The following is a 14224-nucleotide window of genomic DNA, read 5'->3' on the forward strand; positions in this document are numbered from 1 at the left end:
TTAAACTGGATTTTTAAAATATCCCATTAACAGATTAATAAAAGATTTTTATTCTCAAAAAAAATATTTTTATTCTCTCATTAGAAATGAAATTTTCTCTAGCATTGTACCAGAGAACAGCTAAGACCATTCAGAAACACATGGGAAACATTAATAAATAAGATAAAATTTGTATTATACATTTCCCAAATAACTATTGTGTGTGAGTTTCTTGTCATCTTTGCTGGAAGAAATCAGTCTGAGAGTAAGAGTAAGGGGAGCAGGGAATGCTGTCTTGAGGGATTGTTTAATTTCTTTGGGGAGACATTTTTAGCTCTGACACTATTTGGTTTGATCTCATTCTTGGGAATGAAGGAAATAAGGATTGAAGTTGATGAACGGCTTCACCTGGAGAGTAACCCACTGAAGTGGAGTGTGGCAGATGTTGTGCGGTTCATCAGGTCCACTGACTGTGCTCCATTGGCAAGAATATTCCTTGACCAGGTAATCACAGAAAGTAAAATCTGTAATAAAAATGTCACTTTGGCAAAGAACTATGCATATAATAGGAAAAACTTACAAGTTTTAGAAAACTGTTTTGGTGCAAAAGATTGTTGTAGTTCTCTTTTGTTACTCATATGACTTACACCATAATTGCAGCAGATTATTGCTTTGTTTTTCCTCAGAATTTAATTCTATCCATCTACATATTTAAATGACTTAAAATCAAGCATATATTAATTGACCTCATCATTTTAAAGAATAGTTATTTGCTACTTTTTTTTTTTTTTTTTAACAAAAAACCACAGGGCTTTATTTCCATTCTTGGGCATGGGCTCGCAGGGCTCGGCAGGGCAGGGAGCAGGCTCTCGAGAGGGAAGAGGCCTCTCCTCTACTTGCCGGTGATGAGCGGGTTCCGCAGCACCACGGTGACTGAGTCCCCACGCAGGAACGTCTTGGAGATGTAGCGGTCCTTATTGACAGGCTTGGACTTCTTCTTGCCCTTGCCGCTCTTCGGGACCTCAGTCCACATCTCCTTCACATTCTCCAGCGCCACGTTGCAATGCCTGTCAAAGGCCTTCGCCCGGCCCAGGAGCTTCTTGTTGTTTTGACAGTTAATAAGTACTTGTGTGTTGTTCTTGACCGACTGTGTAAGCACTGAGAGGGGGCCTGTGTTGAATTCCTCCTCCTCCCGCTTCTGCAGCTCCTCTGGGGTCATCTCACTCTTGGGTTTGTTGAGGAGACTCATGGTGGAGGTTCCGCTCGCAGATCACTGCCACCTCCAACGTGCTGCTCCAGCCTCTCGCTACTTTTTTTTTTTTTTTTTTAAACTTAGCATCCGTAATATGCTAGGCTCTAGAGTGATTACCAGTTTTAATGGTGAAATCTGAATAGTTATGACAGATAGAAGATGAAACCCCATTCAGGACAATGTCTATGATTGTTATCCCCATGCTTGGATAGTTGGGGTAAGAGGCTCACAAGTTGCAGTCTAGCCTGGGCTACACAGTAAATTTGAGGCCAGTCTAGGCTACATAGTGAGATCATGTCTCAAAAATAAAACAAAGGCCTGATCATCCTTGAAGTTTTTAGATGAATTTTACAAGGTAGGAGAACACTAAAGTTTATGGTTAGTATTTCCAAATAGTTTTAGATTTAGAGTCTTTTAAATAAAAGTATGTTTCCTTTTCACAATTAGTTATTAGTTACAGGACTCTACAGATACTAACTTGCTGTTGAGCAGAATCAGTAGATTAGAGTCTCAAGGTTGGCAAACTAACACTTTTTAAAGGGAAAAGTAATATAGGGATGTATAGAACTGTAGTTGTAATAGTCAGTGCAAGCAGGGATTGTCATGCAGGAGCTTCACATGTGCACATCACAGACTTTGTTCTCTATCTTCAACAGGAAATCGACGGGCAGGCCCTTTTGCTTCTTACCCTTCCCACTGTTCAAGAATGCATGGACTTAAAGTTGGGTCCTGCCATCAAGCTTTGCCATCACATAGAGAGGATCAAGTTTGCCTTTTATGAGCAGTTTGCCAACTGAGAAGGACAAACAGAGTGAGCTGGGTCTTTGAAGCACAGTGCAGCAAACCCTTTGCCCTGCTCTACAGGCGGTTGCAGTAGTCCTGGGGCTGTCGGCCCTGCAAGTGTTGGCTTGCTTTCTTTGCACTTTCAGGGAAGAAGGACCTACACTGAGGAAGCAAAAACAGCACAAAAATGGCTCTCCTGCAGTGGAAATATGGACTTCTGGTCAGAAGATTACAGTTATTAAAAAAAAAAAGTTGTGAGAAAAACCTTAAAAATACAAATTCTCACTAATGGGACCTGAAAACAAAGAATGATCTTGACAGCTGGACAGCACCAGTTTGGTTATTTTCATTCTGTTTTTTCCCAACATGAGTTAAACTTTGTTCTCTGCCTTCTCTTTCTTGAAAAGAGAGGACATAGCTTTAAGTCGGCACTGATTTGGGACTGTGCCTAAGGCACGTCAGTGCTTCATTGTCATTGTGTTTTTAAGCTTTCTAAAAATTAAAGCAGTTGATTTTGGGGATAATTATGTGGCTCTAGGGTTTTGAATGTATAGTCACTTTGATCCATTTTAAAATCTATTCTTAGGAGTTCCTTTGTTTACTACCTCTGTTGATGACTGCGCTTACAGCCATGAGTGACATTTTTTTTTTGTATGATGTCATTTTTAAGCCGAATGCTAAAATTATGACAAAAATTAGAGAAGGCACTGCCTGCTTTCTTAAAGATATCATGTTGGCATTTACACCACCAGTCCCTTAATGGATTTTTCCTAAGAATTCTACCATTGTGTTCTCCATCTTAACCTAGTTTTGGCCACCTTTGTTAAGTGACTTCACAAAGACCAATGTATGATATTTCAGTTTAATTATTCTCTCACTCTTTCTTCTTAAGTGGCTTTCATTTTATGTTTTATTTTTCTGTAGAGTTGTTTAACTACCTCTTTTATTTCTGGAGTTTCTACTCTCAAGGAAAATCAGTATGTGTTCTTTGGACCCAATGTCAAGCACATTTTCCTGATTTTCTAGAAATGTCCACGTAGAGACACACAGTAGAGAGATGTGGCTTTGGGGATGGCACAAAGTATGAAGTTTTTAGTCGTGTCCTTGGTGATGAATACTGAGAGGCAGTTAAGAGTCTACGACAACACTGCCCCAAATGTTCCAGATCTTGTATCTGGAAAGCTAAGCAGAGCTGGGGCCTGGTTGGAACTTGGATGGGAGAGGTGGTTAAAGAGTCTGGAAATCTCTGTCTAGCCACTTTTATGCCTGTCTTCAGTTAAACCAATTAAATGAATGTAACTACAGTCTGAGGATTCCCACTCAGTAGCTCATAGTTTTGGAAAAAAAAAAAAAAAATTTTTTTTTTTTTAAATTAAACTCACGTTGACATGAAACTCCAGGTGAATTTTCACTTACAATGGCATTGTTAGCTAATATAGAAGAATAGCACTTGCTATACTATAGTCATGAGTAAGGAAGGACATATACACAGGTTGCCTCCTTTAAATGTTTTGCTTGTTGATTATTTATTTATTTATTTATTTTTGGGTTGCCCTAATCCCTACAGATTTATACCCTAAGAATTTTTTCTCAAGAAATGAAAATGTTTTAAAATTGCAAACTGAGTAAATTCTGAACAGCTATACAAATATAAGGTAATATTATTACAAATTTAAATTGTGATTTTTTTTTTTTTTTCTTTTCTCACCTCAACCCCCACTTGTTTTTATGAGCACTAGGGAAGTCTGTAGTCTGGATCCTCCTCTTCATTGGCGAATTCTTGAACCACTTTAACTCAGCCCTCCAAACAACTCTTAGAGTAATACTCTTTCCATAGGTTGCCAACAGTGTATCTGAGAAGAAGCTTCATTTAAGTAACAGTTCACTTTATTTGAGCTTACTTAGAGATCCAGCTTTTAAAAGTGTGGTTCATTCATGCTATGGGAGAGAAACATTCTTGACTTAGGAAACAAGCTGACTTAGAGTGGTTCTTATTTCCTGAGACCTCAGCAGTCAAGTCACTAATACAAAGGGGAGTCTCATAAGGACATAACATAAAACTTAGGCCTGTAGGGTCTCACATAGTAAAATGAAGGGTGACCGCAATGACTGCCATTTTACCTCTCTTCTTGGCTCAAAGATCACAGACTGTAGAACTATCAGAGATGACAGGTATTGTGCCTGGAAGGCGAAGCACATGGGTCTAACTTGTCCTCAGTGTGTGTGGGGAGCAGACACACGGCAGCCTTGTCTGATTGTACCATAACTATTCAGCCTCTGTGTTCTCCTGTAGAAAGGCCAGCCATAAGGTAGACAACTGAAGGCTCTCCTAAATATTTCTTGCATTCTTACAATCACATTAAAGAAGAATCATTCTACCCCATCCTCTTCCCAGTTGTCACACACAAGAGTATAATTATATGAGAATTTTGCAGAGGACTTTTTAAAGTATAAAATTCTAATCCTAAACTGTGTATGGTGATAACATACCTTTTATCCCAGCACTTGGGAAGTGGAAATAAGAATGAGAAGTTTAAGATCCATAGTGAATTCTGGCTAGCCTGGGCTATATGAGACTGACTTTAAAAAACAATATTCCATTTAACAGGGGTTAGGCTGGGTAGCAATGATGGTTCAGTTATGATGCTGAGATGTTATTGTTTTGTGTTGTTTTGTTTTCCAGAGGCAGGGTTTCTCTGTGTAACTTTGGATGTCTGAACCAGCCAGGCTGGCCTCGAACTCACAGCAGTCTGCCTGCCTCTGCCTCTGAGTGCTGGGCTCTAAGGTGTGCCCACTACACCAGTAAGATGTTTTAAGCTTGATAATAGCTTGCATTGTTGGGGTCAGCAGTTTATATGTTGCACATTTGTGTGTGAATCCTGTTTCTGAGAAAGCCAACCTCAAAAACATTTTAGAGATATGATGTAAGGAGACTATTTGTCTGGAGCTCACCTGCAGTCATTCTCATAGCTTTCCTGTAGTCAGGTTCTTTGTGATTCATCTTTAACCTGGGCTGACAAACTTAGAAACACATGAATGGACTATATTATCCTTCTAGATGTGAAAAGTTAAACTGACCAAAACCAAACTTTATAGCTATGTTTGTCTTCCAGGGAAACCTTCAGCTCTGTGTGCAGCTCAGCTCTGATGTTTTAATTCTGTCTGCTGTTTTCCTTTGTGAACCATCCTCTTCAAACAGGGGATGCATTAATGAAGCCTTTTAATTCTGTCTTTAGCCTTTCTTTAGCAATGTTTGTGGCTCTTTGTGTTTATAATATGGGTCCAGGAAGGGTACTAGCCAACCTAGTACCCTGGAAATGAAGATCTTAGTAAATATTTATTGAATTATGTTAGGGGCAGCATAAAAAAAAAAATCAGTTCATAGCTTGACCTTTGTATGTCTCTTCTCCTAGAAGTAAAATTATTTTCACTGTGAGGGAAAGGGCATTAGACCAAAGCTTTCTGAAGACTTGAATACATTTTACATGCTCTTTAGAACCAATTTAGCTACTAATGTCATGCCTGAATGCTGCTTAGGGCAGGTAGGACTCAAAACACCCCACCCCTCTCAACCAACACTGTTTCCAGGAGACGCAGAACATTAGAGAGTCTAAATCAAAGGTAACAGCAGTGTAAAACCTATTGTAAAATCATTGTTAAAAACTATCCCTGATTCTCCTTCTTACTTGGCACCTCTCACCAAAAGTTTACATTGAAGAGATCCTTGTCCAGTTAGACCGACTGCCAACAGTGCTGGGAGAGTCTTTATACTGTGGATACACACAGTTTGAATGCCTTAGATACTGGGTGTGCAAATTCACGCAAGTCCCTAAGTGTTCTTTTTATGAATAAGATGTGTGTTGTCCTTATGAAGGGAAGAAGGGAAACGGCTAACGACAGTGAAGTAGAGAACCTGGGCAAACAAGATATTCCCATTGTGACTTTGGATTTCTTTGGCACTAGGACCTTTGTAAGTTGCTGTATCTTGTGGCCATGATGTCTGCTCAGAAACTCTGTAAGGACAGAGCCTCCTGTACAACCAAGAAGTAATGGTCACTTTCCTGCCATTGGCTTTATTCACTTTAAATGTTTTATTCATGAATTTTGATGATTGCTTTGTATGAGAATGTAAATACTTGGGGAATTTGAATTTATCATAAAAAGCTACCTATTGACCTGGAGTTTAGTTCTAAGAATTCTGAACTCAAAGTCCAGTCAAAATGGATCTGGTTCCCAGTGCACTCAATTGTGGTTGTTTCCCTTGGTGCTTGTCTTCAGCCATGTGGGTAACTGTGCTCTGGGAGCAGCCTTAACTATGAGGCATAGAGGTAGTGGGTGTTAAATGCAATGTGTATTGATTTTCTTGCTGCTGTGTTTAAGAAGTCAAATTTCCACAAGAATCAGCAAAATTAGAAGTGAAGGGGGATAAAAAAGAAGGTCTAAAACTCTCCTAATGCTTTTTCTGACTAGCTTGGTATGGTACTGTGGCCTACCACAGTGAAGCATTGTGAAAGAGACAAGCAACAGATTCACTAGACAGTTGTCTAGGAAATTGTCTGCAGTAAGTTGTCTGCAGTAAAGTGCAGAACTGAGCCACTGGAAGAAGGGAAGCTGCTGACAGTGAAACAGTGTCACCATTGCTGACACGTGTGAGAGGAACTGTTTTCAGGATGTGTGGAATCTCAGGCATGAGGGTTCCTATATGGGCTATTCTGTCAAACTATGTCTAGCTGGCAGAATAGGTGGTCACATGATGTTGAAGGTTATAGACTTTAAAGGCAACTAAAGTCACAAAGCAGGCGCTTAGTGGAGGATACAGAAGGTTACAAAGCTTAGGCTAAGATGAAGCAAGCATCTCTAGTTCCCTTTGTAAGAATCTCTGGGAAGATAGTTTGGATGTTTCTCTTGAGATTCTAAGTGCTCATGGTTTTCTCTCACCTCCCTCCTTTTTTGGTTGAACTTTCTCTAAAGACAATCAAAGGCCTGCCAGGATGGGACTCCAGACTGGTTCCAGCACCCTCCTTAAACCCCTCTCTAATGCTTAAAAGTAATGCACTTTGTTTAATGTATTTTGTCTTAAAAAAAAAAAAAAAAAAAAAAAAAACCAAGTTGCTTATTTGGAACAAAAATGAGATGCTTTTGGCATTGTATTCTTCCTGCTTACTGTTTTTCTTAATTTAAAAATTTATGCATTGATGACAAAGTACACTTAAGGAGAAATATGCACAAGAATATCGATTAAATTAACTCCCATCAAGTTTGATGGTTATAATTTTAAAGGATTAAAAACAGAACAAAACTATTTTGAATGAATATATGCGTGCTTTTCTTTCTTTTTGGCAAATAAGTTTATCGTAACTTGTGATATGACAGTTTTAAGTGGTTGTGAGAAAATTAAACAAGTATTAATCTGTCTGACTTTATAGTAATAAAGGCTTTTGGCTAGAGCACATTCTTCCAAACTCTTTCTAGTGGGGCCTCAGAGAATCATTTTTGAAATGGGTAAGAGAGGTCCTTCCTACTTAAATAAAATTCTGGAATCCACTCCCACCCCTTGCTGTCTCATCTCATCTCATCTTGGATTTAGAGAACTTTTTTTTTTTTTTTTAACTTACTAAAAAGAGATAGGGTGAATAGAATCCTTCCTACTCCCCCTAATCTGGGGATTCTGTTCTCAAATTCTGAAAACTTGTCTTTGGTACTCTGTGGACTGCAGAATCACCCACATCTGATTGTACAGAGCAGTGTTCTGTCCCAAACTTCATTTTTCAACTGTATGTGCACCTTTTTCTTGAACTCTGTGTCCTCATGTAACTGGAATCTCCCTGTGCCCAATTATAGTCTCTTTTAAGATGCATCCTCTGGTTCTCCCTGAACATAAACTGTAACTGTTGAGCGTTTTTATGTGAGCTCTTTCTTGGACTTCAAGGGAATAATGCAATTTTTTTAGTTTCCCTTATCCATTCCATTCATTTTCTTAATATCCCCCCCCATGATGAATAAATTTATGGAGCATTTTAAAATTTATAAGTTAAAATTCAGTTACATTTGTTGTGTGCTAAATCTTTGGAATCAAGACTAGTTCTGCCTTGAGGAAGCTCATACTTGGAGGTAGGAGAGAGAGACAACTGTGTATCTAACCGTCTGCAGAGTACTAGTAGAACAGCACACCCGGGAAAGTGAAAGGCCAGCAGTGGTGGGAAAGCTAGCTGAGCCTAAAGCTTGAGCAGCAGTTCCTGGAACGGGCATTGGGGACAGCATCTCTGCAGTTAGAACACTGTATGAAGATACAGGCCTGTAAGCAGATAGTAAGAAAAAAGCTGGAGAATTGCACATTTTCTCTGAGTTATAGAGTTAATATTCCTGTTAAAAAAAAAAAAAAAAAAACAACAACAATGTTTGGAAAGCAGTTATCCCCCTGATAAGTAGAATGTTTTGGGGGAATTTCTTTAGAGTTAGTGTTTAATGTGCAACAAATGTAGCTCAGCGTTGGTTGGACGTGTACCATACACGTGTCCGCTCACATGCGGCAGGAAGCCAGGGCTCTGGGGACCAATAGGCGTCCAGAGAGACACCGGAGAAGTCTAGGGGTCTGAGTAGTAAGAGTGAAGTGGGAGTCTGTCTTTACTGCACTGCAGTGTATTGGAGATAAGCAAATATCCATCATTAGCCTTTTTTTTTTTTTTTTTTTTTTTTTTTGTAATGAAATCAGGCTGGGTTTGGTGGCCTACGCCTTTAGACAGAAGCAAGCAGATCCTAGTCTACATAATGAGTTCCAGACCTTTTCTCAAAGCAAACATTCAATTTGTAGTTGTACCTCCTAAGTGAACAAAGCAAGGGACATGTGCCTATTGACTGTTCGTTTAAACTCACTGGAAGGACGTTTTCGTCCAGAAGTTCTAGATCAGCCTGGGCAACTCAACAAAACAGAATCTCAAGGAAAACAGGGAAATCAGGCGGTGTTGTCACAAGCCTATATAATCCCAGCACTTGGAATGTGTGGGCAGGCGGATCAGCAGTTCAAGGCCATCCTTGTTTTACACATCATTGTTTTAAGTTTGAGCACAGCCTGGGCTACATAAGAGCCTGTTTCAAAACAAATGAAAACCCCACAAATTATGGTTGGGGTTCAGAGATTCACCTTGGAGCTTTAATTAATGAATCGAATCCTCAGGCTTTTGACCATGAAAGTAGGACACTCAGTTTGTGGCGTGGGAAGAAGACCCAGTCTGAGATGGTTGTACTCAACACCCTGCTTTAGCATAAGGTAGCTGCAGGTCATTGGGCTCCACTTCTGAAGTAGTGAATCCAACTCTGAGGGCAAAAATGCAAGAGTATTTTTAGTAAATTGTCCAGCGCATAAAAGATTGACCTTGCAGGGGAGAGGGATTTAGCGAAGGACTTAATCAACTGTCCCTGACGCTGCGAGCACAGGGCCCTGGCGGTTCCCATCCACCCCGTCTGGCTCACCTGCTCCATCTACCTGCAGAGGCTCCCTCTCCAGCCCCGCCCGCTAGCCCCGGCTGGAGCTCCGCCCCCGGGCGGTCGAAGCCCGCCTCACGCCTGGCCCGGCCAATCAGGCCCTACGATCTCAGACGTCGGGTTACGCGCGGCGGGCGCGGAGGCGGCCGCGGTCTGAGGTGCCAGCTCCCGGCTCCAGCTCCCGGGTCGCAGCTGGGCGGCGCGGCCCGGGCTGCAGCGAGGCCGCCGGCCCCTCGCGCCCTCCCGCCAGGCCGCCATGCAAGGCCCGGGAGGGAACGCGAGCCGCGGACTGCCGGGCGGGCCGGCCTCCACCGTCGCGTCCGGGGCGGGCCGCTGCGAGAGCGGCGCGCTCATGCACAGTTTCGGCATCTTCCTGCAGGGGCTGCTCGGCGTCGTGGCCTTCAGCACACTGATGCGTGAGTCCCGGACCCCAGCCCCTCCCCGGCCCCGTGTCGCCAGCCGCGGTCCCAGCCCCACCCCTGGGACCTTCCCCCCGGCTGAGTTCCGGCCTGGGCACCGGGCCCTTGGGCTGCGGTGCCTCCCTCTCCCGCGAGACCGTGCTGGGCATTCTCAGACTGGAAGGGAGTCCCGGACCCTCACAGCCCTTGGCTTATAGCTGCAGCTTTTGCCCAGGAGTGACCCTGCCCGCCACCACCTTCGACCTGTCTCTTGTCAGATGCCAGCCTGAAGCCGGTCCCCTTTTTGCCGTGCCATCGCAGTGAAGGTTACCCCACTTTCCGGTGTGGACCGAGAACCCACCCTCAAAGCTAGCAGCGCCCTCAGCTCCTTCTCAGGGACTCCTTTTAGCCTCCCCTTGGCTGTTAGATCCCACATCCTTGCTGGACTCTTTTCTGGATCTTCACTCTTGAGGTTTGCTCTCTCTGTTGGCTTTTGAATCCCGCACCCACACCCACCTGTAGTGTTAGGGCTGTGCAGTCCGTGCTCCCACATTGCCGCGCGACCCCCATTCCTGCTCCCTCCATTGTTCAGGGAAGATCCTCTCGGACTGCCGCGGTCCCCACATCTTATCCTTCTTTTTCTTCTTCACCTGTTCAGCTCTGTCCCAAGCTCTCCTCATGAAGTTGTAGCTGAAGTTTCCCCTGGCTGTTCTTCCCACACCACGTTTGTTATTTACATTTTAAATTTCCTCATTTTTTGTGAAACTCCTGGCAACCTGGTCGGCTTGATGGAGGAGGCTTAGCGGATCTGGGGATCGCCAGAGGCACTCCTTTATAGTAAAGAAGGAAGTCGCAGACGGCCCTTGTTGTCGCGTGGGGGTGGGAGTAAGGGCCATGCCTGCCATTGGGTGGGGAGGTTGCGCTGTCTCCTGGTGGGCACATACACACTAATGGAGGTCTGTTGGTACACAGGCCTGAGAGTGTCCCCCTAATGTGTTAGAGAGGAGTTATAACTAAGCTGTGCAGAGAGGCATTAATTAGCAAACTTACCTGTTCTCAAAACTGTGCTCTGTGGACAGAATGGGGAGTTCCAGCAGGCTGTGCTCTTCACTGAGTGGGTGGGGTTCTGCTGCTCTGAATGCAGATTGTTTATAACAAGAGGTTTCTCCAGGTGGGCCTAGAAAACCTCTGATTCTGGCCACACTTTCTTTATGGCTGCTGGCTGTGAACAAGAAGTGCCCAACTAGCCATGTGTTTGCCACTTTTTTTTCCCCATCCCTGCTTGCACTGCCGTTATCTCTGTTGAGCCAGTGCTCATTTGTTCTCACAGTAATAGTCTGTGACAGCCTAGCCAGGATCAGTTGCTGACAGGTGCGTAGAATACTGTATGCATGTTTTCAAGATGCTAGGAATGGTGCTTCCTCCCCTTCTCGATTTTCTCTCCTCCAGCCACTGTTCCCTTCTCTAGAAACTAAAGATTTCATTTTCATGATGCAAAACATGGGGTTTATTATGTGGAGCTGGCTGCTCTCGTGGGTTTGATTGGCATCCAGTGTGACCCCTAGGGTTTGTCCCTGGTGATTCAGAGAGGGTAAATGTGACTGTGTCAGGACAGAGTTGCTCACAGATGAGAACGGTGTCGGGGGTTAATATGTTCAGAGTGGCGGTACTGGCCTTGCAAGTCTTCAGGGATACTCTCACCTCCTTACTTAATCCTCACTGTGGGTTTATGCACAAGTACCAGGGTTGCTGGTACTTTCTGCAAGCATATACTAAGTGAGAAAGTCGATTCCTGTTCACGGGAAGGCTTGTTGTGAAGGGGTCTCTGAAAATGCCAGAAGGCTCTGGGACAGCAAGAGGTGGAGTGTTGTATAGAAGAGCTGGGAAGGACACAGCCGGGTCTGTCCTGGACACAGAAAGCAGACAAAGCAAGCCAAGATGACAGGTCTGTGGTCGTAGATCAGGAGGGCCTGGGCTGCAGCCCATTTGGGAAGCACCTTTCATGTGGCTTAGATTTCTTGGTCCTGCTGAAATAGAACTATAGGGCTTTTCCAGTTTGAATAGCTAGGAAGAAGAAGGAATTCCTAAGGTGCTGCCTTACACTTTGGACTGGATTTTTGCTGTGGAAGTGCATCTATCACCTGTTGGGCTCTGTTTTCCTGGTCACAGAGTGTGTCTAGCTTAGCTACTAGAGTCAAGGGCCAGCCTTCTGGGCCAGAGCCAAACTGGAAGCCCCTGAAGGGGAAGGGAGTCACTTTCCTTCGGCAATTCCATCTTTATGGTCTTCAGACACATTTTAAATGCCTTTCAGATTCTTCTAAACAGTTTGAACTAACAGTTCTGTACTCTTTAAGGTCTTCCCTTCCTGGTACTGCGTGCCTTGAGGCAGTGGAGGCCGTGCAGCTCTTGGGTCCTATCCCAGTTCTGACTACAGGGACTGTTCTGTTTTCCTGCTGGACCAGCTCTTGCTGAAGTGTAATATGTAATAGACTTGCTTCTCTGCCTGATTATGAAGTTTTCTCCCTTTGCATTCCTAGCTTTAGTGGATCCACAAACTGCTGTGTTTATTCTTCTTTCTCTATGCATAAAATCACTTTACCCTCAATGCTGTGTTTTCTACTGTGGTGTGTGAGGGTGGGCTTTTTTTTTGTAGTAGAGGAAGAATTTGGACATATCTTAATATCACCTAGGAAAATTTGGGTTCTCACAAGTGTTTCTGCCCCTGGTGGTCTGATAGACTTGTTGTGATATGTCTAAAAGTTGCAGACTGACTCAGACCACTAGATGGTTGAGGGTATCTGTGCCGGGTCCTGTGCATATCCTGTTCTTCATGCTATGTTTATAAAAATGCAGACCAGAACAGGCTACCAACCACTGGTTTATTAATGGGCAGCATCACTTTGTAAATTAAGTAGGTGGACTTCCTAGAGCTTTCAGCTAAAGAACCCCTAGGCAGGGAATGCCCAGCAAACTCAATCCAGATTATAAAGTTTCCAGCCACTCTGAGTTTTCAGAGATGTTATGAAACTGACTGGGCATCTACATAGAAATATTTAAGCAAGAGGCTTTGTCATGATCTGCCTGCCAAACAGTTCCTCTTGTTTGGTGTCTTTGTCTCTAGTCCATGGCTTGCTGAAGTCACTTGGACTGGAGTTGCAGCAGAATGTAGCTGGGCAGTCATGGAGCTTGGCAAACTATTCCAATGTAGGAGAGTCATCCATCTGTCAGCCAAAGGTCAGTATTGGCCTGTGTTAGCCTTTGGGGGTGTTTACCCTCAGGACTGTGAGTGTAGAGCAAACTCAAGCTTCCTTTACCATGCACAGTCAGGGCTCTGAGCTGAAGTGTGGACAGAATTGGCTTTCTAAAAAACAAGCATTTTGACAGCTTGAGTAAATCTGCCTGTGTGTTTTCTTGTCACAGATAAGAGGCCTAGCAGGCTGGTATAAATGAATCTGTATGGTATAACAGGGAACTGGCATTAAGAAGTGGTAGCTTTTTTTTTCTTCTGGCCCAAAGCAAAATCACAAACCTGTCTACTAAGCTGTGTTATCTTAATCTCAGATAAGAGTATATAGTATTTTCACTCATACATATCTGGCCTCTATGTGTGTTCTGTGTATATATCAAATTGGCACAATATTTGTTATGTTCATCTCTCTAGATCCCATCACAGCTTTGTCTTTAAAAATGTCAGAAAAACAAATGTCTGACTGTCACCTAATTTCATAAGTTCACATTTTGTCAGGCTTTCTCTCTCTATGACTTTCTTTTTCTGAACCATTTGAAGAAAAGTTGCCATTGTTACTATAGTTCATCTCTGAATACTTCTGCTATCTCCAAAGAATAAGGATAGTTCTCTACATAACACTGAAGAAGGTTAATAACTCCATAATCTCTGAGTTCAAGGCCAGCCTGGTCTACAGAGGGAGTTCCAGGACACCCAGGGCTACACATAGAAACCCTGTCTGGAAGAAAACAAAACAAAACGAAAACCTTCATATTGTCCACTGCATGTTTTCATTTTTCCAAATGCCATATACTTTATAGCTGGAGTTTTAAAAAGCTGACTCAACAGAGCGCCATACATTGTGTTTGGTTTGGGCTTTGCTGTTGCAGTACTGAGAATGAGCCTGGGCCTCACCATGATAGGCTAATTAATGTTCTGCTTCTTGTCTCCATCTCCACTGCTTATATTTTTAATTCAGTGTTACTGCTTGAAGTAGGCCCGCACGGGTGCGTTTTTTTAGTTTTGAATGACACTGGCCTTTGGAAGAGCCCTGGCTAGGAGTTATGTAGAATGTGCACATTCTGCACCGCTCTGGGTGTTTCC

General features: G+C 43.2%; 3 protein-coding genes across 9 annotated transcripts in view; 2 read left to right on the top strand and 1 right to left on the bottom strand.

The window, feature by feature from the left end:
* Positions 1 to 7564, top strand: part of Sfmbt1 (Scm like with four mbt domains 1) — a 110392-nt gene extending 102828 nt beyond the window's left edge. For all 7 annotated transcript variants that reach the window (XM_060390794.1, XM_060390793.1, XM_060390795.1 and 4 more), the window contains 2 exons: positions 355 to 483; positions 1888 to 7564. In XM_060390794.1, the coding sequence (XP_060246777.1) occupies positions 355 to 483; positions 1888 to 2028 (270 nt within the window). In that variant the 3' untranslated portion in view covers positions 2029 to 7564. The remainder of the gene's footprint in view (positions 1 to 354; positions 484 to 1887) is intronic.
* LOC110547575 (small nuclear ribonucleoprotein Sm D2-like) lies at positions 778 to 1279 on the bottom strand. Its single transcript, XM_060390798.1, has one exon. The coding sequence runs from the start codon at positions 1226 to 1228 to the stop codon at positions 872 to 874; it is 357 nt and encodes a 118-aa protein (XP_060246781.1). The 5' UTR covers positions 1229 to 1279; the 3' UTR covers positions 778 to 871.
* Positions 7565 to 9625: 2061 nt separating the features above from the next.
* The window catches only part of Stimate (STIM activating enhancer), a 47911-nt gene continuing 43312 nt past the window's right edge, over positions 9626 to 14224 (top strand). Inside the window, exon 1 of the mRNA XM_021635215.2 lies at positions 9626 to 9912. Coding sequence (XP_021490890.1) covers positions 9753 to 9912 — 160 coding nt within the window. The 5' untranslated portion in view covers positions 9626 to 9752. The remainder of the gene's footprint in view (positions 9913 to 14224) is intronic.

The sequence above is a fragment of the Meriones unguiculatus genome, chromosome 9 (genome assembly GCF_030254825.1).
Source record: "Meriones unguiculatus strain TT.TT164.6M chromosome 9, Bangor_MerUng_6.1, whole genome shotgun sequence".
NCBI lineage: Eukaryota > Metazoa > Chordata > Mammalia > Rodentia > Muridae > Meriones > Meriones unguiculatus.